This window comes from Magnolia sinica, chromosome 8, assembly GCF_029962835.1.
Source record: "Magnolia sinica isolate HGM2019 chromosome 8, MsV1, whole genome shotgun sequence".
NCBI classification, from domain to species: Eukaryota; Viridiplantae; Streptophyta; class Magnoliopsida; order Magnoliales; family Magnoliaceae; genus Magnolia; species Magnolia sinica.
Genome location: NC_080580.1, coordinates 82,783,934 through 82,809,985, shown reverse-complemented (window position 1 = coordinate 82,809,985; position 26,052 = coordinate 82,783,934). Strand labels below are relative to the sequence as shown.

At 40.9% G+C, this 26,052-nt stretch overlaps 1 protein-coding gene across 1 annotated transcript; it reads left to right on the top strand.

Annotated features, from left to right (window-relative positions):
- The first annotated feature begins 1,142 nt into the window (after positions 1-1,142).
- LOC131253533 (uncharacterized) lies at positions 1,143-24,731 on the top strand. The gene is made up of 6 exons (XM_058254564.1): positions 1,143-1,364; positions 3,357-3,545; positions 3,881-4,066; positions 20,459-20,707; positions 22,734-23,075; positions 24,375-24,731. Exons 1-6 carry the CDS (start codon positions 1,182-1,184, stop codon positions 24,648-24,650), a joined length of 1,425 nt encoding a protein of 474 aa, XP_058110547.1. The 5' UTR covers positions 1,143-1,181; the 3' UTR covers positions 24,651-24,731.
- Positions 24,732-26,052: the final 1,321 nt, after the last annotated feature.

Here is a 26,052-nt window from a genome sequence, read left to right as displayed (position 1 = left end):
AAATCCGTGTTCGAGAAGAAGAATAAGAGTACGTTAACGTGGAACACATTCTTCGAAGAAAAGTCTTCAATATTTTACGTTTATCAATGCATCTACGTCCTTTCAGAAAAAGAATGCAATTAGCCTTAAATAAAATGTATCATGGAAGATGAAATGTGATAGTAGGATGGAGATTTTATGGAGATTCCATGGAGATTTAATGAAGAGAACGGGTGAAAAGAAAGAATAGGAATGATAGAGATGAGTTCGCACCTGTATTTGAGTGTGATGGTAAGGGAGTGAATGGAGTGAAATTGATAAAGCAGTGGAATTTTCTAACCATGAAAAGCTGTCCTTAAAGTTGGGGCTTATTCCCAGAGCTAAAAATAAGTGGGCTTAAAAAGGTTTGTGGGACATAAATGGGTCGTACAGTAGGAAATTTAAGGTTTGTGGGACATATATGGGTCGTACGGTAGGAAATTTCTCATTCCCGTGTAAGCCTTTAACAAAACCGTCCATCAACTTTGGGAGGTCATTTTAGGATATGTGACAAAAAATTTGGTGTATCCAGAACTCGCGTGGTCCATAAAATAGGAAACAGTGTAGATTCAATGACCACCGTTTGAAACATTCGTATGGCAACAAAGTTTCATAGCTGGCGTGTTTTTTTTTTTATTTTTATTTTTTAAAATTTAGTTTTCACTTCATCCGAGTGGGAATGACCTTATAAATGTTTGGATGGCATGTAAATATCAAAGGAAGATCGCAGGAAAGTTTCAACAGTAGGAAACTCTTTCTCCGGTTTTCCCTGTCATCCGGTTCACTTGAGTTTCGTATCCACCTAATTTTTGTTAGCTATCCTGGAATGAGCTACCACAACGGATGGACGGTGTGGATTTCTCACAAACATCACTGTGGGCCCACCTAAGCATCCCAGTGCAGGAACTTCTTGCGAAAGCCTTTAGCAGGAAACCCGTGTCCGTTTGTCGTCTATCTCACCTGATAGATCACGCTATCTCAACGGTTAGGATTGAAGTAAATCGATGCCACGTGTACAGCGAGGATGCGCATGCGTAGTCTGTCCGCGTATCTAAAAGCCTTTTCCTTTTCCAATGCCGCCTTTTCCTTTTTGCAATACCGCATTTATTCGTCCGTGCATCGCAAGGAAGCTCTCGTTCCCTCTCTCTCTCCCTCCCTCTCATATGATCTCTTGCCGTGTATACGCGGCTGCTTCTCACGATTCATTGAAACCCTTGTTTTCCCGCCAAAACTTCCTCCAGCTTTCTGCATTCCGGAACATGGCGAGTGGGAAAGGACGAGGTGGGTCCAATTCCAGAGGGAGACGTTCTCCTTCCTCCGGTCGTTCTCCGCGTTCTTCTCAATCTGTGAGTTTTTCAATCTTCTCTTGTTTTTGGGTTTTTTCTTATTTTATCTAATTGTGTCTTTTTTAATTTTTTATTTAATTTTGCTTTTTTTTTTTTTGGTTCTGGAAGATCATTTAATTTAGAGTGTTTTCCGATAGCGCGACTTGAATTTTGGGTGGTGGATGGAATTGGTGGGTTTGGGAAATAGGTTTTTTGAATTTTGGAATTTGAGTTGGGTTTTGTGCAATTTTGAGAGATTTCAATGCGTGGTTTAGTAGGTTTTTATTTTTAATGGCTGATTAGTTCTTTGTTTTTTGGTGAATTTATGTCAATAAGGTAATTGTTAGAGATGTTCTCTTTTCTTTCTTTCTATATTGAAGATTAATTCTGTGTTTGATTATGTGAATTCAGTTTTTTTTGGAAGGTATAAATTTGGAAAGATACAGAATTTAGGATTCTTTCAGTATATATCAAACCTTGATATTTTTAAGTTCTTGATTTGTTCAGATGCATGCATTTTATGGTCGTGTTATAATCTCATTGTCATGCATGTAGTGTCTCTGAGCCATGGAAATGTGGGCCACACCATCAAGATCACCTGGCCTAAAAAATTGGGCTACGGTGGTCCATTTATCAAGTGCCCTACACAGTTGAAATTGATAGACAGATTATGCACTGACTCATTGTGCAGGTGGGACTCACTTAAATGAGTGGTTTTCATGGGAGGAAATGTTCATGTCATGGTCTGCCTGTTTATGACTCAGATGGCCCACAAGGAAGTTTTCCAAAGCCTAGAGAGAGGATGAGAGAAATTATCTCTGTTTTTTTTTTGGAAGATGAAAAAAATCGAACTTCTAGGGCTGTAGAACCCATTAATGTCCTTTCTTATGCTTGCCTCGTTGGTTGTTGGGGAGTTCACTTCCTGGTTTTTATGCTTCCTATGGAGTGTTAAAATTTGATCAGGCCATGTTTGGTAGATGGTTGAAAATGAATTCATATCATTTTAGATAACGACAATGCTTTGTTATTTTATTTAGGTGCTTTCCTATTTTCTTAGATATTAGCTTGCTAGAAATTCTATCTATAGATTCCATAGCTTTTATTACAGATTGTAAGGTTTGATTATAAATAATGCCTATGGCCTATGGAATAAGGCATTGGATGATATTTCTTTCAAGTCAATTCTCATATTTCTTTACAGTAGTTGTTGAAAGAGGGGGGGAATGATCTCTAGTTCAAGATTAGAGGACTATTGAGCTTGCTTACAGTCTCGCATTCGTGATCTCTAGCATTCGGCTAGAGGATTGTTGGGTCTTTCCCGCAATCTCTTTATTTTCTTATTGATTTATTTGCTTCCCCTTTCGGGACTTGCATCAAATGTGCTTAACCTCTATGGTAGTACATCACTTTAAGGACTAAACAAAAGGAATAATGAAATGAAACAATAGAAACCATAAGCTCGATGTGAAAGTGGGCCGCATCATCATCCATCAAGGTCAGTCAACAATGATGATAGACACTATCATGTAGGTAGACGGTGGCATGGAGAAATGTTCCAAGATAGGATGCTGGGTGAGGGAGATTACGTTCTCCTTATGTAGAAGATTCTTCAAACCCTTGTGATATATATATATATATATATATATATATATATATATATATATATATATATATATATATATATATATTTTTATTTATTTATGTTTTTCTTATTTTATTTGATTGTGCCTTTTCTTTTTCATGATCAGTATTTGTGGATCTCCCAAGTCATATTTTGTGGCCCTTCTAATAGACTATTTGACTTGTGGCCTCACAAGTGCAATCAGATGCCTTTTGCGGTTAATAAACAACTGTACACTATATTTGAGTCAGCTGTACAAACCATGCCGTTGATTATACCCATACGGTCGAGGATAAATACAAGGTTTTTGAGTAGTTTAGACTCTTCAAGGCTGTTTTCTTATTAGTTATTTGTCTTAATTGCTACTGAAAGTTTTTATAATAAATGTGCAGGCATCTGACGATAATTCTATGTCCCAAAAGGATGAACCATCTATTCCTGCTTCCAACATTAAAGACAATGGACGCTGTCACAAAGGTGGACGCCAGCATGAACGAATGGTGAGAGAGGAAAGCCAAGATAGTTATTCTAGTTCCAGATGTTCTCCTTCTGTAGAAGATTCCTCAAATCCTTGCGAATCTGTAAGTTTCATTTTTTTGTGTGTTTTTCTCATTTTATTAGAATGTGGATTTTTTTTTCTCCGTGAGCATTATTTGTGGGTCTCTTAGATCACATTTGGTGGCCCATCTAATGGACTGTTTGACTTGTGGGCTCACTGGTTCAGTCAGATGCCTTTGGCAGTTAATATATAATTGTATTCTATATTTGAGTCATCTGTAGAAACCACATTGCTGATTATACCCATACGGTTGAGTCTACATACAAGTTTTTGAGTAGTTTAGAGTCTCTTCAAGGCTCTCTCCTTAATAGTTATTTTTCTTAATTGCCACTGAAAGTTTTTATAACAAATGTGCAGGCATCTTACGAGGGTCAAAAGGACAAACCATCTATTGCTACTTCTGATGTTAATGACAATGGACACTCTCACATAGGTGGACGGCAGCATGAACAAAAGGTGGAAGAGGGAAGCCAAGTTAGGGATTCCATTTCGAGAGTGAGGGACTCTCTTTCTACACAAGATTCTCCAAATTCTGACAAATTTGTAAGTCTCAAATTTTTTTATTTTTTTAATAATTTTGTGCTTTCTTATTTAATCTGATTGTGCCCTTCTTATTTATTAATTAATTATTAACTTTTGAGTATTTTGTCAATCTTGGGAACTTGATTTTTTTACTTTGTTGGATGGAATCGGTGGTTTAGTGAAATTAGTTTTGTTGAACTTGGAATTTGAGTTGGATTTTGGGCCAATTTAGTGTGGTTTTGAAGCTAACGAATGGATGAGTCTAATTTTGATGTTCATGTCGTGGCCCATCTTTTAATGATTTGGATGTCCTACATGTAGTATTTGAAACCCTAAAGCAAGAAGGAGAGGGAGAGGAAGGAGTTCTTTTTCTTTTTTTTTTTTTCTTTTCTTTCCTTTCGTTTTTGATAGAAAACAGAACTGACTGATGGAATCTTAGGAGAAACTTTACAGACAAAGAAATGGCCGATTTGATAAATCCCCTGGTGTATCAACCATTACAGGTGAGATAACAAAGGCTGGAAATGGGCTAGAAAGGATGCTTCTTTGTGAAAACTATCTATAATAATTTGTGTGCTAGGAAGGGGAATCGTAGGGGATTTGGTTCTCACAGCCTGACTTTGGATTGTTACAGCCACATCACCACCATTCCCTATGGATTTGGATTTGGTTCCCCAGTTGCTGTGAGAAGTAGGCAAGGTTTCTCATGCCCTTTTGGACGTGTGTGGGTAAAGAAGCCAATCGAAGAGAATAGGATTCTTCTTGCCACATGGAATATAGGGACATTGGCAAGTAAGAATATGGAGAGATCGTTTCAACACTGAGGTCTTGGTATCGATCCCTAGTGGGGGTGGCTAACAGTGAAGTGTGAACTGACAGTGGGGTGTTCTAACAAGCTAACAAAAAAAAAAAAAGAAGTAAGAAGATGGAGTTAGTGGATATGATGGATCGAAGGAGAGTTAGCATAGCGTGTTCAGGAGTCCAAGTGGAAAGAGACCAAACTAGACAAATTATTTGATATGAGCCTTGGTATATAGGACTAATAGAAATGGAGTAGGGATTGTGGTAGATAAAGATTTAAAGGATGAGTAGGGATTGTTGTTGTTTATTGGGATTTTTCCATGCGGTTGCCTGCCTTTTCGACCATAGTCTGAAAACCTCCTGCTTTTAAACTATTTCCCAAAACCTGCCCGCCTATGTCATATAAGTCTTGCAACCACTTGCGCTAATGGATACTTACAGATAGAGTTGTTAATTACAGAAAAGTCAAATTTACCCCTGATTGACCATAGATATTACTGTTTGATCCCTTATGGTTTTACCTTTGTCAAACGATGGTGCTACCCTCCTTTTTTGTTTCCATTTCAGCCGGTTCATCAATTGTATGAATGTTACTGCATGAGGACGCATGAGGATAGGTGGGGTCCACATGAACCTTCTGCATGAAGATAGGTGTAGTCCATGTGAACATTGCTAATTCAATGGACATCTCTTTTGAAGTAACATCCACCATCCATGCGGTAGCGATGGATTGGGATTGTCAAAATCACACCCATCACACGCATCTAGCCATGAATTTAGCTGATGAGTGTATTTGACATTTACAAAAAAAACTTTAACTGTTCTTTTTAAGTCCACCTAATAGACGAAGTAGATTGACTTATCAGTGTTGTACTTAGCTTGATGTTAGGAAGCGGATTGCATGGTGTGACAACATTGGTGTTGTGTTGATGTCGCCAAGTTCTATGGGCCCCACCCAGATGTATGTGTTATATCCACACCATCCATCCTTTTTTTTTTTTGATAGTTAATGATAAATTTATTAGAAGACCCACAAATGCGAGAAAGAATACAAGCCTGGCACAAAAAGCGGCCACTCTACTGGAGGTGTCAACCGGCCCCAAACACACTTGGATACAAAATGGTCAATCCTTTGAATGACCTCATTAACCTCAAATCATCCAAAGGATAGCCATGATGAGAAGCCACCATACCACTTTTCGATTCTTACCTACTCCTCCATGCCACACCCACAGACTTAGGCATGACTCACCTAATGTTGTTCGAAGCGAAAGGACAATGAATGAAGAGATGATCAATCGATTCTTCATTGGCCATGCACATAGTTGTTCGGTAGGACCATCACTCTTTTTTGGAGATTTTCAACCGTGAGGATGAGTTGCCAACCCACCAACCAAACAAAAGCTACTACTCTACCTATATATCAGTGATCGAATGGGTGATATGGCCGCGAGTTCAAAGACAACTTGGAGAGGAAAGAGAAGAGCGATCTGACAGAGAATTTGGCGGAGCTATTTCTTATTCAGACTATCTTGTCGTCTTTTAAGTAAATTTGGCTTTACTGTAACTAAAAGATCTAGTAACCCAAACAACTCATCAAATTCCTCGTCCTCAATAAATTTGCGGCAGGGAAGGAGCCAAACAACATTACCCCCTTCCCAGGAATAGCTTCCACCCGAATAAATCTATTGGGAGCAACCGAAGCTAACCTCAGAAAGACATCTTGTAACGCCTGGGAGCCACACCAAACATCCACCTAGAAACGAATACGGGATCCTCTTCCTAAATTGAAAGCTACGCCTTTGCTGATGAGCTGTTGTGTAGATGCAATACCTTTCCAAGCACCCGAGGCTCTATATAGGGAGGAAGTTTTGACAAACCAACCACCCTCTTGTAAGCCATATTTTGCAGCTATCACCATCCAAAATCTGTCCTCAACAGAGAATCTCCAAATCCAATTCCCAAGGAGGGCCGTGTTCACCGTAGCTAAGGACCTGATACTTGCTCCTACTACAACCGGCTTATAAACCCACTTTAAGAGATGAATCTTGGGCCCTTCACTTGCTCCATTCCAAAGGAAGTCCCTCCTAAGTTTCTCAAGCCTATCCAGGACAGATCTTAGACATTTAAACAGGGATAGAAAATACACCGGCATATTGGAGAAAGCTGTCTTGATCAAGGTTTGACGCCCGCCCAAGGATATGTATCTACATTGCCATGAGTCAAAGTTTTTGCTGAATTCTTTTAATAACCTTGTTCCATGGGTGAGTAGCAGGCTTGCCAATATAGAGAGGTAATCCAAGATATTTAGAAGGGAAGGAAGCAGAGCAGAATCCGAAAACACTGGCGAACTGAAGAAGATCCTCATTCTTGACATGCGCACCCAACATTTTGGACTTCATGGCATTGATCTTCATACCCGAGACCGCCTCAAAGCAAACTAGAACCTTACGCAAGTTCTGAATGGGCTCCTTCGCCTGACAAAAAAGAATGGTATCATCCGCGTACTGCAAATGACTGACACTCTCCTCAAACCCTTGGATCTGAAAGCCACTTAAAAGGCCTCTCACCTCTCCTTTCCGAAGCATCAGGCTAAGGGCCTCTGCAACCACCACAAATAAGTATGGAGATAACGGATCTTCTTGCCTGAGACCCCGAGAAGCTTTAAAAAATACTTTGGGTGGCCTCTTAACCAAGATGGAAAAGAGGCCATTCAAATGCACGATCTAATCCAGCCTCTCCACTTGGATTTGCAACCCATCTTGTGAAGTATGTAATCCAGGAATCCTTAGTCCATGTGGTCATAAGCTTTTTTGATGTCTAGCTTGCACACAATGCTCCTTTTCTTTTGTGTCTAGAATCGATACATTCATGTGCCTTCAGTGTCTTATCCAGGATCTGTCTACCTGACATAAAAGTTCCCTGGCTTTTCGAGGCCACCTCAGGGATGAAGTCTCTAAATTTGAGGGCTAGAATCTTCGCTAGGATTTTATAAGGACCCCAACCAAAATGATCGGCCTAAAATCTTTTAGATACTCAACCCTTTCCTTCTTGGGGATGAGAGCAATGAGGGAAGCTCCTAACTCAACCAAAAGGCGATCGATTTCTGAGAATTCTAGCAGGAAGTCCAAAACATCCTTCCCCACAATGTGCCAAAACTTTTGAAAAAAAATACAATTGGGAAACCATCTGAGCTACAGGTTTTGTCCCCACACATCAAATCAACTGGCTTTTTCACTTCTTTTGAAATTGCTCTTTCTAGCAATGAGGCATCAAGAGGGGAGAGTTGGCCTTTTTCACTTCTTCTTTTGAAATTGGTCTTTCTAGCAAATGAAGCATCAAGAGGGGAGAGTTGTTGAAATTGCAAATTGTCTAGCCTTGGTCTATAAATTTTTGTAGAAGGAAATTGTCTAGCCTTGGTCTATAGATTTTTGTAGAAGGAGACGACTGCTTCACAAATTGTCTTTGTTTGTTGTGGTAGAGCCATCCACTTCCAAAGAAGAAATTCTATTGTTACAAGCCTTGACGCTAGCTATGTTATGAAAGTATCCGGTATTGTTCCTTTAACCAAATGGCGCGCGATCTTTGGTGCCATTTAATTTCTTCTTCTCTCGCCTTGCAAGCGTATCTATGGGTTAACTCATGTCTTTTGATTCTCTCTTCCTGCAGTTCCCTTTCCTCTTTAGTCAAGTCGAGAGCATGGATATCTTCAGCCAATTTATTAAATTCTTCCTCCGTCTTTCCGAGCACCTCTAACTTCCACAACTTCAAATTCTCTTTCAGCATTTTAAGCTTTTTGGCCAATCTAAACCCAACATACCCTTCAACTGAGAAACCAGTCTACCAATCGGAAACTATATCCTGAAATCCCTCGATCTTTAGCCAAGCTAGCCTTAATCTGAAAGGTTTTGTACCCCAGTTGTCTTCCCCAACTTGCAGCAAAAAAGGCCTATGATCAGAAACAATTCTCTGAAGCCCTTGCAGACTGACTAAAGGGTATCTTTCGATCCAGTCTATAGAAACCAAAATGTTGTCTGAATGCAACATCAGGGGGTTTGCTTGGCCGTTAGACTACATGAATTTAGCACCCCTCGCCCAAAGTCCACCAATTTATGTTTCCCTATCCATTTCGCGAATCTGATCATACTAGTGGTAACTTTCTCCCCTTTGGACTTTTCATCAGAGAAAATGGACGACTTTGAAATCGCCCTCAATGCACTAAGGATCCTCCCAATTGTTCTTGACCTTGTCCAGTTCCTCCCAAAATTGCTCTCTCGCACTTTACAGACATGGCCCATATACTGTCGTGTAGGCCCATTTGAACTCGGAGAATGTATCACACAACAAGATAGAGATAGAGAAGGCTCAGGAGTAAATGCCCAAGCTCTTCCATCTATTGGTATTCCACCCGATGCAAATACCCCTTGCATTCCTAGGGGCATCCAACGCAGCCCAATCCCTGTCCTTTAGCCTCCAGATGGAATCCAAAATGCTTTTGTTGATGTTTTGAAGCATATGATGTCATTCTTTCCTGCGTCGTAATTTCTTTCCTAAGCCCTTTTGGCTTTACTCCCCAGCCCCCCTACATTTCAATACCGAATAATCATTGAGTAACAATTCTCCTCGACCTAGCCATTTGCCTCCAGGAGATTTTGAAGCGGAATCATAGTTGATGGAGCATTCGAGGTGAAGGAGTTCCCGTGAGCCTCTAGGAATCTTTGCTTTCAACACCTGAGATTCTCGAAAATATTGAGCTACCCTAGCCTTGGCGAATTGACAGAAAGCATGAACATCGTCATCGCTAACACTGTAGGACATTCCCACAAGACCACCTACCCTTTCAATGACGTCTTTGGCCCACCGATGTTGCTTTGCCAATATGTTACTTACAAATTTGTTTGCATCTCGATCTGCCTAAACCATAAGGGCTTGTTTGGCACGTGGGCTTAAATGGGATTAGGTGGGATGGAATTGCATCTGGTCCGTGCAAATTTCATCCCGCGTTTGGGTAGTACTGGAGGGTTTGGGATTAGGTGGGATGGAATTGCATTTGGTCCCATGCGGGATTTCTGATGGATTTTGAAATCCACTACACATGTGGGCCCCACATCGATGCATGTATTTTATCCATGCTGTCCATCATATATGTCCTTTACACATGACATTCTAGTTATGTACATGTACAAGTGACTGACATTTGTTGTGAATTTGGTTCGTTGATCACAATTCCATTATTCACCAAACGGGGTTTTACTTAATCCAATGTTTGTCCTATAACAAGAATTTTATCCTAAACGTGGGGATTGGATGGCCAAAATACCATGTTTTTTCCATACATGCAATCATTGTGCAATAATAATGTCAATCCCATCTAATACAATTCCATATCATTTAATCCCACGGACCAAACATGGCCTAAATGTGTGTGATGTAGGACTAGCCTAATCCAACCTTAAATGAGCATGGTATTTGAAAGGGGCAGATTTATGCAATGTTTAAAAACAAATAAAATATCAGCCTTATACATCATAAACACAAGAAAGAAATAAGGTTAATACAACATTGATTATGACTATCCATCACAAACACGAAGTATTGAATCTTAAAATATGAATTTAGTTGGATCTGACGAAAGATAGAACTTCCGTCTTGCAATAGGTCCGTTCAACAATCCAAGTGGATTTTCTATTCTAGAAAATAAGAATTTTTTTGGATTGAGAAATCTGGAAAATTCAAAAAAAAGAATTGGTGGTTCTTCAAATTTAGGCTTTGGGTGATGGGTTTTGAAGAATGTCAATTTATGTTAATGTTGGGATGGAAATCTTTTAAGATCTAATGATTTAGATAAAAAGAAACAAGATCGGCTTTTAGATCTAAAGATTTTAGGAAAAAAGGAAGAGAATAGGGTTAAAGAAAAGAGTACCTTGAGAAAAGAAAGAAGGAGAAAGAAGTAGAGGATGAGAAATCACTTCCCTCGGCCTCACGCCATCTTCCAATCATTGGAAGTCAAAGACGAAGTCATCAGAACTCTTTTCTTTCATAAACATAATATAACATGCTTTATGTTTATCTAACCACATTGAAACGGGTAACACACGCCTCCTGCGTTGATATACTTTGAATGGCCTGGTGTCCGCATTAGTGTGGGTGTCCTCAACCTCGAACTGCATCTTCTCAGTTCAAAGAGGAATGTTGTCAAGGGCCTCCTGGAAAAGATCCCCTTCTCCAACTACCTTTGATAGGGCGATTTCCTCAGCAACCGATCCATCCTTCCCTTACGACACAAGGAGAACACTGTTGCGTTCTGTTAATGTCCAACGTTCATCCGCTCCTCTCCTCTTCCGAAAGTCTTACCTCCCAATATTTCGGAATTGGTCTATTGTTGTTGTTGTTGGAGTGGTCAAGTTGTTGAGTTCATCAGTAGCTCCTTGTAATAGATTTTGAAGATTGGGATTTGTAAGAGAAGCAACACCTGTCAATTTTAAAACAATCTTAGTCAGGGTGCTTTTGCAAAAGAAAGAGTCTTGCCCACGTGCCGCACTTAAGTTGTGATTTATGCGTGTGTTCAACTCAAGCATACGTGTTGCGAGACGGGCGAGTGCATGGGGGTAATTGCACATGGCAGCGACCGAAACTTGGCGATTGCTTGTGGAGCACAAAGTTGGTGTTGATCCTTTGGATGCGTCACATCCAACAACGATCCTAGATTCCGATACTGAGTGAGTGAGGTTTGGTTCCTTAAGTGGAGGGAAGGCTTGGCATGTGTCAAGGTTATGATCCCAACCAAGACAGTTGTCAATCAAAATAAGATCCCCAACATATTTGGAAGCTGAACCAACATCTTGCCTTTGGCTCTTTGAGGGAGCTTTTGAGGGCAAAGCTCCTTCGGACCACACATTGCTGCACGTCTATTTCCCATTCGAGCAGCTCCCACCCACCCCTTCTCCTTGAATAGAATCCTCCTGCATCAGCACTCTAATAGTCGGTGATCCATCGGTTAATCTCCCATGTGCACCTTCATCTACTTTGAAGTAGAGCACATGGTTAACCGACGATGGCTCCCTCGCCCTTAGTTTCCACAAATCCCCCCATCTCAGATACTCCCCACCTTTTTCTTCTTTCTGTACAAGCAAAACCAAGGTCTTGTCACCGACGAACACAGCGATGCTACCTGGGAACATTGTTCTCTTTTTCCTTTGAACAGAAGTCTTGATTCGCCACCCCCCCCACAAAATCTCTCCACGTCTCTTCTCAGCTCCTCCTCAGAGCTCATTCGCATAAACATGAAACCATAAGGAGCCATTGAGTGTCTGTCTCCGGGGATAACGACATCCATTTCCGCACCTACAGACTACAGTCAGACCCCAAATCTGATTTTTGGCGCTCATTTGTGATAAATCGAATCAGGTGCTAACAGCCTCCGTGGCACCCCAATTTTGATTCTAGCTTACGCCAAGTTTCGAAATCGGAATCCCACAAGGAGGATTTTCAGGGTGATTTTTTTCTTTGGAAGCATAACCATGAATGTTCCATAAGTCAAACATCATCACATACATCCATTATAAAAAGATTTGAGTACAGTACTGAAAGGGAAAAACAATACATATATAAAAACTCCAAAAGGTGAGGCATGTGCTCCTGCCTCACTACTGTTGCTGTCTAGCATAACCTGCACGTAAACAATGTGCGTAAGCTTACTACGAAGCTTAGAGAGTGCGTGCACAATAGATATGACAAGTATAACGATATCACAGTATGCGGAAATGATGGAGAGATATATTGCTAAGTCCATAAATGCTAATGATCATATTAGGGATATACAAAGTAAAGGCCTATCGAGCCAAATGTCATATACAATAATGCAATAGAAAAACGCATGATGAATTAACGAGTTGTAGTGCGTAGTATCATATGCCGATAGGGGCCTCACACCCAGGGTTACAACACATGTTAGTCCTATAGCAAACATGTAATGTAATTCCAGGATGATAAACTCCTGATCCCAAACAGTCTCATACCTATTGGGGATCGGGCCCATGATGGTATAGTACTAAATTATATTTACGCATCTACAATCTTGAGTGCTGAATGTATGGTTACCATATGTCACACACCAATCCTGGTGTCTAATCAACATCTCATAACAATTCACAATTGGATCATCACCGAGGTCTAATACACTTCTGACACTGGTTGCCGCCCATCACGTGCGAGACCATGCGAGTGCAAGAGACCTCACTATCCGCTTCGTCAGTGGTATACGAAAGCCCACCTAGCTCACTGATAGCAAACCCATTTCACGAGTTGGTCAAACTCAACCTAGCATATAGCTCTCTTCACCCGGGCGGGTAAGGTCAAATCCCCTTCCAATCGACCTCGACACAATGGGAGACGCGGCCTACTAGTATCCAACTCTCATGCGCTCATGACTCCACTCGGTCTAGACATTGGATCATCTTACTGGTACCACAGGGTTTAGAGACTTTCACCCAGGGACGCTTGTGACACCCTGTAACCTCTATAGTTTCCTGTGTCCATACTCGTATACGCTAGCCACATCCCTGGTGTCACTAGGGAGTAGATGCAACGTGCCATACATAATGCAGCATGCATGAATCACACTTTCAAGTCATGCATCAAGTCATATGATGATCATGCGGGTAACCCTGTCTCATATAGGTCCCCCAAGTATATCAATCTAAAAGGCGTATGCTATGATCAATCGGAATCCATAACAGGCATACGGATGATGTGTGTAACATACGAATGAGCATGGTATGATTTATATTAAGCATATTATTAGTGCCGACCTTATTAGGGCCAGATATACTAGCATGTTACCAAATTTTGGTACACACATTCTCATTCCTGGAGGTTGCACAATATATGTAATAATCAACATTAAATAGCTTAAGATAAAGACCGTGGACCTGAATGACGGTCCTAGTAGAAATTTAAATACTCATGTGGCATGGCGCATCGGCCCTGTACTTGGGCATATGCGCATAAAATGAGCTAATAAAATAGATGTACAGTCTAGATAAAACATATACGTCACGGTTGACCCCAAAGTGACTAGTGGCCATGTTTTGAAAGAAGCTAACATTTGTGATTTTTTATCTTACAAGTCTCTCTAACCTTATCAACAGGTTTGATAGAAAATAAACACTGAAATGGCCCTAAAGAAGGTTTCAATGGTAGGCATCATTGACAACACTGTTTCCTATGCCATGACCCACCTCAACTACGTTTCGGCTTGATTTTTGGGTTCAGACCATATAGACGAATGGTGTCAATTAAACAGATACATTAGGGTGGGTCCGCTGTCGAATGGACAACATGGATAGAGTACAACATGACTGTCAGCCCAAGGAAGTTTCCAACAGTGGTTAACCCCAACTCCTCTGTACTTGTGGTGGGACCCACTATACTTTGGATCAAACTGATATTGTGTGGTCCCTTAACCCAGGTCAGTGTGACCTTATCAACAAGTTGGTGTTAAATAAGCATCATGTTGGGACCCCACATGTTGCAACTACGGTGGGTCCAACTGATTCCAATGGTAGCCGTTCAATCCCCTGCTATTCATGGAGGGGTTCCACCTAAGATTGGAATAGACCTCCTCTGTTGGTCGGGCCCATGCCTAGAAATGACCTGGTAAAATGGATGAATGGCTGGATGAGACACATGTAGCAAATTGGGTCTTGGAAAGATTTCAACAGTGGATGTCACTATCCCCACTGTATTTCTATGTTGTGATCCACCTGAAAAGTATATTTGGCAGATTTTTGGTTGCTGACCCTAAAATAGTAGGGGCAAATGGATGGATGACATAGATACAACATATACACCAAGTTGAGTCCCACGAGTGGTACCCTTGGTTACCGCCCAAATGCTTCTGCCCTCACGTACCAGTTCTAGGGAAGTTTCCAGCTGTGGGTGTCAATCCCCACTGTTTACCATGGTGTGGTCCATATGAATTTTGGATTGGACAGAAACTGGGGCTACGATCCTAAAATGATCTATTGAAACATATGGACGGTGTGGATCAAACCCATACATCATAGTGGGTCCCACAAATTCGGCCATTTCTAACGCCCAAAGGGTTTCCGTCCTCTTCCATGCTGATGGAAGGCATTGTTTTCTGACGCTGCTGTTCTAGCAGCCTTTCTTCCCTTTTTTTTGTTTTTATTTCAGGCTACGTGGGGTTCGATTTGGACGATCTGGTCCGTCCATCGTTGGACAGCCCAAGGTTAGTCCAAAGAGACATTTAAGTAATAAATTTTGATCAGGATTTGAGGTTAAAATGACCCTAGAGGATTTCAATAGTGGAAAACATTAAAATGACCCTAGAGGATTTTAGTAGTGGAAAACATAATTTTTAGTTATACGATCCACCAGAGATCTGATTCTTCCTCAGATTTTGACCCATCACTTAAAATGAACTTACAAGATAATTGAACGGAATGGATACAACGCACATGTCATGGTGGGTCAAAAATAACTAGGTAGGGTGGATATCAAACTTAAAAAGATTTCAACGGTACGTCTATCCCAACTGTTTCCTAGAGTGTGGCCTATCCAAGATCCGATTCAGGCTGATTATTGGGACTGAGGCCTAAAATTTCCAAGAAAAATAGATAGATGGCTTGGTTGCCATACATATAATAAGTTGGTCTCACGAGTGTGGCCACTAGGGGTGTACATCGAGTCGAACCGAGTCGAGTTGGCCTCAGCTCGACTCAGCTCGACCACTAGCTGACCTCTGCTCGAACTTGGCATGGCTCGGTCCTCGAGCTTGACTGGCTAGCTTGGCTCGGTTCAGTCAGCAGCTTGGGCTAGTTCGAGCCATGATCGATCCAACCTTTCCTGTGCAACATTTCCACAAACACTTGGACTGCACCCTCAAAATCCCACTGTTTGTAAAACAACAGTAATGGTTTTACAACTATTTTATCAAACACCTTCTGAGCAACATAAAAACCAAGAAAAAATGGGTATTTGTTTCATGTACATACCTTCCTTGCTACCGGCCACACTTCGTTGAGTCATTTCATCAAACACTTGGTGTGCAACATCAATATCAAAGTAACCGAGTCACCGAACCGGTTTGATCCGAGTTCGATTCGAGCTGGGTTCGATCCGAGTCGAGTCAAGCAGGGGCTAGCTCAAACTCGGCTCGAACTCATTTTCGAGCTTAAAAAATCAGCTCGACTCGGCTCGAACTCAGCTTTGAACCAAGTCGAATCGAGCTTTTTTGAGTCGAGTCGAGCGAGCAAACCGAGCTTGCTCGATTCATGTACACCCCTAGTGGCCACCTGATTCGTTTTGTGTTTTCACCATGTACAAGGATGTACGAGCATGTCAATAAATGCCTTGGAAAATCTACAGGAAGGTTTCAATGGTGAGCATTACTGTCACCACTATTTCCTATGGTGTGTCCCACTTGAGGTTCGAATCTACCTCATATTTGGCTTTCAGCCATAAAATGATCCAACAAAGAAGATGGATGGTTTGGATTAACCATCTGCTTCAAGGTGGGTCTACGAGTGACAAGCTTCACTCACATTGTTGATAACTCTCTGCATGTCTTTGATAGTGACTACTCAGTTCATTTTTTTGTTCATTGTAAATGTATCTACAAGGTTTGCCAGCCCATGGTTGGCTTACTGAGCTTTGCGTATCCATTAAAACCCTAGAATAGGTAAATGGAGGGGGGAAAGAGAACATGGAATTCCAGCCATCGAATGAGCTTCCACCAGTATGGGACCCATATATACGAATCATATGCACATCTAGGTGAACCACAAGTTGGCCACGTTGGGTAGCATGGACAGGTGGGTCCCACATGAATATCAACATATACATCAAGATGGAGTCCATTTGATGAGCCCGACATCAAGACAGTGGGTAAATGACCCGTGCACTCACCTCAACGGTTGATTTGGACACCGGATGTATATGAACGGTTGAGATCGCCTTTCCTTCTTCCTAATCTCCTCTAATCTCTCGTTCAACTAGGTATTTTTTTTCTCTCTGAATCGTTTCCTTTTCTTTTCGATTTCTATCATACAATCGTTGAGATGGACAGGAGATGATTTTATACATGAGGACGGCATGGTCATCGTTGAATATAGAGGCGAGGGGACGTGGGATAGGCATGGCGCGGTAAGGGTTGAGGCATAAATGCGTTAGATATTTTTTTATTTATTTGAAAGTGACATTTTATTATTCCAAATATTTTATACTAAGCGGGCCTCACGTCACGTGTGTACACATGTACTGTGCATGCCATGCATTGATTCTAATGGGGCATACATCTTTCGATCTAGCCGTCGAAATGGAACGTGCCGCACGATGTTGGAATCATAGTGTCAGCGTGGTCGTTTGTGTATAGGTCTCGGATCATTCATGTATTAAAACAGAGCGTCTCATCGGAACTCGCTGATATGGTCTATCTTAAGTGTGATATTGAAAATTAGGTGCTTAAATAGTCTTTCAGGTTACGGGTCTCACACCAACTCTCCTAAAAACCCTTGCGAAGTTTTATTGGAAGTGGGATAGGCAGATGGATCCGGTCTAACTTTCCGCTTTGAATCTGATGATTTACCCCCATTTCTAACCTCCACCCATTGTATTTCACCTGGAGTCTGGCCTTCCCTTTCGTTAGCACCCTTCCCTTCTCTTGATCCATTCTACGAGTTGCCATCTTTCTCATAGCAAAATTCTTCATCTTAGATGATATCTGCATTTCCTCCATCTGGTTTTCCATTTTCTGGGCTCCCTTCCGTCATCTCTGCCTACAACTCTATATGAGTTTCTCATCTTGAAATTTTCAAGAAAAATAGAGAGGACGAAATGGGCCAAAAAATGCGGCAGATTCAAAACTCAAGTGGACAACACCACAGAAATCAATGGGGACGATGAGGCTTAATGTTGAAACCTTCATATGGCCCGCCATTATGTTTGTGACAAATCCACTCCATCCATCTGTTTTACCTCCTTATTTTAGGGCAATGGATCAAAATTGAGGCCAATCCAAAGATCAAGTGGGCCAAACAAACATGAAACAATGGGGATTAAATGCCTGCCACTGAAACATTAGTGGGGCCACAGGATGTTTGTGACAAATCCACCCTGTCTATTTGCTTTGCTAGCTCATTTTATGGCATGGGCTAAAGAATGAGGCAAACAGGAAAGGTCCTTGGATCAGATGGTATACCATCAGATGTTTGGAATTGTTTGGGAGATAGTAGGGTATTGGCGGATAAATATGTTCAACAAGAGTGTAAGATCAAAGAAAATGCCTACAAATGGAGTAAAAGTACCTTAGCACCTATTTATAAGAACAAAAGAAACATATAGATGTGCACTAATTATCATGCGATTAAACTTTGGGAAAGAGTGATTAAGCAAAATCTAAGGCACAAGACAAATGTATCAAAAATCAGTTTAGTTTCATGCCTGGCAGGTCTACTACTGAAGCTATTTTCCTACTGTAGACAATTGATGGAGAAATATGGGGAGGGGAGGATCTGCTCTTAGTCTTTATTGATTTAAAAAGAAAGCTCATGATAGGGTCCATAGAGAGTTAATCTAGTGGGTGTTGGGAGAGAAAGGAGTTTCAAGAGTATATATTGAGATGATTAAGGGTATGTGTGAAGGAGCAGAGACATGTGAGGACTACTAGTGGAGGGATCAGTGAGTTCCCAATTGCAGAGACATGTGAGGACCACTAGTGGAGGGATCAGTGAGTTCCCAATTACTTTTGGCTTGCACCAGGGATTGGCATTGAGCATGTGCCATTTTGCATTGGTTATGGATGACTAAACAAAGCATTTGTAGGAAGAGATCCCATGGTGTATGTTGTTTGCAGATGACATAGTTTTGATAGACAATACTAGGGAGGACGTAAATACAAAGCTAGATTTATGGAAAGGTGCTTTAGAATCCAAAGAATTTAATTTTAGTTGGACTAATAGAAAGTATATGGAGTGCAATTTTAGAATAGGAGCTGGAACAATGAATTAATGAAGATTGCTAACCAATAAGTTTCCCAAAATGACTAGTTTCGACATCTTGGGTTGATAATTCATGAGAGTGGAGAGATTGAGAAGGATGTTGCCCATAGAATTCAAGCAGGGTAGAAGAAAAATAGAGATGTGCCTTTGGAGTTTTATGTGATCATTGTGTACTAAAATTGAAAGGGAAATTTTATAGGATGGCTATGGGACCAGATATGCTCTATGGTACAAACTGTTGGGCAGTCAATGATCAGCATGTCCATATGATGAGTGTAGCTGAAATGAGGATGTTGAGATGGATGAACGGCAAGACAAGATAGGATAGAATTAAAAATGAATGCATCGGAGTATGTAACAAGATGAGTGAAAGTAGACTTACATGGTTTGGTCACGTGCAGCCATTACTAAGTACTGTGCCTGTAGGAGTGAGTTGGTACAACTTTAAGGCTCTAAAAAGGCAAGGGGAAGGCCCAAAAGGATGTGGGTGGAGGTAGTAAGAAGAGACTTGATGACCTATGGTCTAGTTGAAGTTATGGCCCTTGATAGATTGGAGTGGTCATGTTGGTGACCCCAATTAGTTGGGATAAGGCTTAGATGATGATGATGATGTATAGCACAATTATAGAAAAATATCTCTAATTTATCTATTCATTGGGTGAAAAAGAGCTTCATTTTCCACTTGTTCAGAAAAAGAAAAAGAAGGAACAAAGAAAAAAGTTATCATCAAAAGCCTTCTAATTGATGACACCAGGATTTTTCATTAGGTGCGTTTTTTTATTATTGCCCATACTCAGTTGTACCCTGTAGACAAATGGAATGGATCTTGCACTTGTTTGCTTGGTGCAATGGAGTGCTGGAAAAGTTACTGGATACAACTAATAGTTAATTTGCCAACCCTCGTATTCATTAGATACACCAAAGTCCTCTTGTCGATGACCAGGATCTCTATTGTTTGTTTTATTGCATTATACATCTTAATTGTTTTTTTTTTTTTCTGTTGCATCACACAAAGTTCTTTTAGAGGAGCGCTCCAGTTGTACTGGGCAGATGTGTGGACCATGTGATGTATGAAATACCATCCGGCCCAGCCATCACTTCCGTCACCTCAAGTTGCTCCAAGTGCCCATAACTCTTGCCTAATCCAAAGCTCACGTGGGCCACAGAAAGGGGAATAAGTTACCACTTAGCAGGGGACACCACCGTTTCAATATTGTCTAATTTTTTGCCTGACCCTTCATTCATGGGCGAAGGACTTGATTGTGTGAAGAATCTGAAGACTGTATACCCCCCCTCCCAAAAAAATAAATAAATAAATCAACGGTCGGCATCGATTCTTAACTTGTTCACCGTGTTGTGGCTGATCTGAACTTTGGCTAAAAATTATTTTTGTTTCCTTCTGGAAACTCAATTTGGTGCATCTGATGAACCTTGGATTCCATGTGCATATAACGTGGGGGCCCCATATAATCTGGTACCACTGGAGCACACCCCTTTCTTTTATAGTTTGCCAACTTTTAACTACAATAACTCCCATTTGTCAAAGTAATTTCACCATGTTAAAACATCTTTACATGGCTTATTTCCCAAGGGCTCGATGTCTGTAAGGATTGGAACTTCACCTACTTCTGAAGAAAACAACTTCACCGAAAAGGGAATGGAAACTGGTTTTGACATCTGCCCGAAGAAAACAACTGCTCCAGTGAAACTGAAATCTTCTCTACTTTTGAAGAACAAAGAAAAGCGAAAGGAACAAGAACAGATGGACAAAGGTCATCAGATCAAGCAATTGAGGTCTGGAATGATTCTTTTAAAGAATTATTTAGGCCACAGTGAACAGGTTCGTTTCTTCCTATTTTGAGTAGTGGTAGTCTTCTTTTTCATTACTTAATTTGTTTTTTCACTGCGTTTTCGTGGTTAGCTGTCATTTAGACATTTTCGTATGGTTGTCCTATGTCATCATATATATATATATATATATTTCAAAACTTCTTATCTGTAACTGCACAGTTCAGAAACCTGAAAACATGACTCGTTTGATTCGATATTCGGCCAGGTTGGATTTGCTCAAAGACTCGATCCAACTTGACTCAATATTTAATTTTGTAAATTGAAAATATTAAGAATGTTAATAGATATTTAAATTAGTTAAATTTAGTGTAAGTAACATTGATTGTATTCGTAACTCAAACCAACAACAAGACGCATGCCTCACCGGATAGGGCCATTGCTTCCCTTGGTTGATGTTGGTAGTCAGAATCTCACTCCCACCTTATTTGTTTTTAACAAAATCATGCCAAGTTGACTTGAAGAGTCTCCCTGACTCCAGGCCGAGGACTGAGTTTCCAAGTGATTTGGCATAAAATCCCGTTGTATCGAGTTGAAAAAGGTCAGATTTGAGTTGAATCAACAAATTTTGGAACTATGGGCTGTAGAATTTCTGTAACTTTTTAATCAGTGTATTTGGGTTTGCAATCAAATTGGATTGCAATTATTAAGCTAGTGAAGTGGAAATCAACAATTTGTAGTTTGCTTCTTTTTGAGGTTCTGAGATGGAAATTGCACCTGTAAAATCTTTCAAAAAAAAGCACATGTATCACTTTCCAGTTTGACTGAGTAAAAAAATGAAAGAAAGAACGAAAGAAATCATTGCTGCAATTTGGGAACGTTTCCTCATGAATGCTAGAAAATAGAAATAGCGTTTCTTCTTTTTGCCATTTCTTGATCAAACCGAATGTTCGCTATTCAATTTGCTTGTGCATCCGGATGCAGTATAATATTTGAGAAAGCTGAATGATTCTTCTCAGATCCCTAATCTCTTCCATTCAATTCACTGGCAACCACTGAAAAATCATTATTGTTAATCACCTTACCTATCTAAACTACAGTAGACATCACCTTCCACCATAAAATGGACCTGAATAACTAGATATCTTTTATAAGACCTTTGTTTTGCCTTTCACAGTTATAATTTCCTGATCATAGTCTAAAAACCTGAAAACTCGACTAGACTCGATATTCATCCTGGTCGGGTTGACTCGGAGATTCGACCCAACTCGATTCAGAGACACAACAAATACAAATGTTGGGAGTGTCTGTTTGTTGATTAGAGGTTGCGGGTTCAATTCTTGCTTGAGTCTTTTTATCATGGTGTGCCGTAAAGTCCGTTACGTAAAGGTAACGGTGGCAACCGTTACACGTTACGGGGTCATAATGGCCGTAACAACTGTTTTGGAAAAAAAAACCTGTAACTGCCATTATCAGCCCGTTACGCCCCCTGTAAAGGCTGTAACAACCTCGTAATGGTTTGTTACGGGACAAATATATGTTTTTTTGGATTATTTATTTATTTATTATCATTATTATTTTTATAATAATGTTACGCAGCAGATATAGGTTTTTCGGGTTTTCCTTTACTTTTTTTTTTAAAAAAAAAGCGACTGTAACGGCCGTTATGGGGGCTGTAACAGCCGTTACGACCTGTATCGTAAAGGTAACAGTAGTGGCCGTTATGGCCACCATTACCGTTACAGAATACCTTGCTTTTTATAGTTTACCAAAAACACCCTTCAGGCAACTGACTTGTCCAAGTCTATGGTAGTCTTGTTGAGTCAACCGACTTTGCGAGTTGACTCAATAAGTCTCTCTGAGTCAGGGCCGAGTCGTTATCAGAATCGAGTTTCCTAAAGACTGAGCTTGAATTCTGGTTGATTCTAGTTGACTCTGCCAAGTTTCATGTCTAGTCAGTCAGTTTTAAAACTGTTTCTAAGTGCTCTGCATGGTTTGGCATTTCCCCCTCTTTTTCCCGTGACAGTGAATATCGCATTCTGTTAATACAAGCATTTTCTTCGATTTATTGTTTGCAGGTTGAAATTATTAAAGAGTGCCACAGGCTCGGTCTTGGTAAAGGAGGGTTCTATCAACCGGGTTATAGTGATGGTGCGAAATTGCATCTTCAGATGATGTGTCTAGGTAAAGATTGGGACCCGGAGAACAAGTACAGAAGCAGGCGATTTGTCGATGATGCGGAGCCGCCTAGCATCCCGGATGGATTCAAGACAATGGTCAAGCGGTCGCTTCAAGATTCTCATGATTTCATAAAACAAGACTCCAAAGTAAGTTCTGTGGAGGACATACTTCCCAACATGAAACCAGACCTCTGCATCGTCAATTTCTACACAGACAAAGGGAAGCTTGGTCTCCATCAGGTGCGTTAATTCACTCCATTCTCTTAAATTAGCTTTATACTTTTCATTACAGGAGAGGGGTGTGATCGAGTGGTACCCACCAGATGCATGGTCCACGTGATGTATTCATACCATCGAACTCATTCATCAGATGTGTAACCTCAAAAAATCCCCAAGGCCCAGTAATCAGCCCGATCCAAAACTGAAGTGAGCCACATCGAAGGAAACAAGCTGGAGAGGGAATGCTCACTCTTGAATTTCACAGGGACACAGCTAAGTCATAAAACAGCCTGAGTTTTGGCCTAGTGAAGGGTTAGAATGGACTGGATTCCATATATACAATACAGTAGGTCCCCCAGTAATAAACAGCAAGCATTCCATATCAGCATTTTCCATGTGCCATGGCCCACCTGACTCTTGAATTAGGCTGATTTTGGGGAAATTGGGGGTTTTTTTGTGGTGATGGGTGAGTTGGATTCCATGAATGGTTATGGTGGTGCTGCTACCACAACCAAAGACCGAGTATTATTCGATGGGGGAAGTTTTTGCTGTTGTTCCTGTTGTCGATAGATGTCTTAAATCTATTGACTGTCGATGACAGTTTCGATCTCATCGAGTGAGCTTCAATGCCATCAAAGTCAACTCGATGACATCGACTATTTCCAGGATTTCATTTGTTGGTTGCTAGACATATTGGTGCTTTTTTTTCGATGACATCAAATGACTTTTGATGACATCGAAGCCCGTCCGATGCCATTGGATATTTATCGGATTTCCATCTCTAGTCACTGTACTGTTTTGGACGTTTTTCAATGACATTGAAGGTTTCGCGCAGAATTTTTGCGGAAACGCAGATTCTGCGGAATTTGCTTCCTATTCCGTTTTGGTTTCTTTCTAAAGCTATATAAATGGATGTATACGGGACTAGGAGGTATTCTAAGGCATCCTAGGGTTTCTAAAAGGGCTCTAGGGTTTCATGCGGTGAGAAAGGTGAGGTTTGAGGATTGCTCAAGCTGGGTGAGTTCTCTATCTTTGTAATCTCTTCTTTCATAGTGGAATTCTGTCGCTTTGTGCCGTGGTTTTTTTCTCGAAAGGGTTTTCCACGTTAAATCTGTGTTCTCTTGTGTTTGCTTGGTGCTCTTAGATTGCTATTCTAGATCCATCTCTGTGTGATTCCGCAGCACAATCCCGAACAGTTCCCACTGTAAAAAAAAAAAATGATTTATATCACCAAAAGGTGGGCCCCACATGTACACTTTCAGGTATCCTCCTTTCTAACAGTCTTCCCATTGCCATGCCCTTGTGTCGCGAACCATGCAGGATAGAGACGAGAGCCTGGATAGTCTTCATAAAAGACTGGCCGTTGTTTCCTTCTCCATTGGCGACTCGGCCGAGTTCTTGTATGGAGATGACAGGTTTGCAGACAAGGCGGAGAAAGTTTTACTGGAATCAGGAGATGTTCTTATATTTGGAGGTGAGTCAAGGCATATATTTCATGGGATTTCATCCATTTTGCCCGGGACGGCTCCGAAGCTGCTAGTTGAAGAAACCAAACTCCGTCCTGGACGCCTCAATCTGACTTTCCGTCAGTACTGACTGCTGAGCGACTGTATGTAAATTCCACCTTTGGTTTTTCGTTTTAATTTCTGGGTCTGTGTGGATTTTTTTACCCCTTCATGACTGGATTTTCTGAGCTCATTTCCAACTGAGGACTAGTATGATTTTTGGCCATGAGGATATGCTATCCATGGGCATTTTGTTTGTTTTAAGTGGGCTCATGGTATGGTGATCTTGACCATTGACTTGATGGGCCCCTCATGGATTGAGAGAATCCTTGATGGGACTAGTCTTATTCCTCTGATAGGGATTATGGGGATAAGAGTTTTGGATCAGGCTAACATCGTGGTGGGCCCTTGATGGTTTCAATGGTGGGGATTTCCATCCTCACTGTTTCCTGTAGTGTGGTCTACTTATGTTTTGGATCTTGCTCATTTTTTGGGCTAAGCTCCTAACATGAGCTTGAGAAACTGATGGACGGAGTGGATTTCTCACGGACATCTCAGTGGGTTCCATGTAGCTTCTCATCGGACATCTCGGTGGGTCCCATACAGCTTCCGAAGGAACTTCCTGCAGGTGGTGTCGCAGGCAACTCGCATCATGGTACTCCCACCATTGTGCGCTGTGAATGGGGATTTCCTCAGGTGGACCACACCTCAGGAAACATTGGTGATTGAGTGCCTCACCTTTAAAAATTCCAAAGGGCCCATCATAAGGTTTTCGTAATGTTTATTTTCCATCCAACCCGTTGATAATGTCAAGAAGAACTAGATGAAGGGAAAAATAAATATATCAACATGATCCAAAATTTTTATGGCCCACAAGAAACTTTTAATTGTCATTCATCACTGTTTCTAGTGGTATGGTTCACCTGAGATTTGCCACAAGTTGGGCTCCTAAACTAGGCCCAAGGGCACGCCCAGGTTTGAAATCTATACCCAGTGTCCAGGCCAGCCGGCCCCCATTTGCCTGGTCCAATCATCAAGGGTGCCACCATTATATACAGTTAGAATGGTCAGCTAAAAGACTTGATCCTGGTCATGTGTTCACGATCCAAAACCTTTCCAATATGATTAGGTCTAATACCAGAAATGCTTTGATACTCTGGCGTAATGTGATGGATGATACAGGGGCACTTGCAAATTATTTAAAAGTTTTCATTCTTGATATGTGTAATTAAAATTAAAGTGGCTAATTTATTGGGCCCAAATGTTTCATGAACTAAAACTAATATTGTTTTAATATGTACTTATTGATGGATTGGTGGACATTTATTGGATGATCTAAAATTGAGAAATATCCAATGGCCTTATTTCAATGAACAAGTGTACGGATGGTAATAACCCGGGCCGGGTCATCTAAAATCAATATTATTAAGTATGATGGGCCCGTAGGCCTGATCCAACCAGAACAAATCCGGACCTTGTATCAGATAACTCCA

Bases quoted from the DNA above. Each gene is read 5' to 3' on its own strand.
- LOC131253533 (XM_058254564.1), top strand. From the start codon at position 1,182: ATGATCTCTTGCCGTGTATACGCGGCTGCTTCTCACGATTCATTGAAA. The intron at 4,067-20,458 runs GTAAGTCTCAAA...TTATTTCCCAAG, and splicing joins CTCCAAATTCTGACAAATTT to GGCTCGATGTCTGTAAGGAT. The intron at 20,708-22,733 runs GTTCGTTTCTTC...TATTGTTTGCAG, and splicing joins ATTTAGGCCACAGTGAACAG to GTTGAAATTATTAAAGAGTG.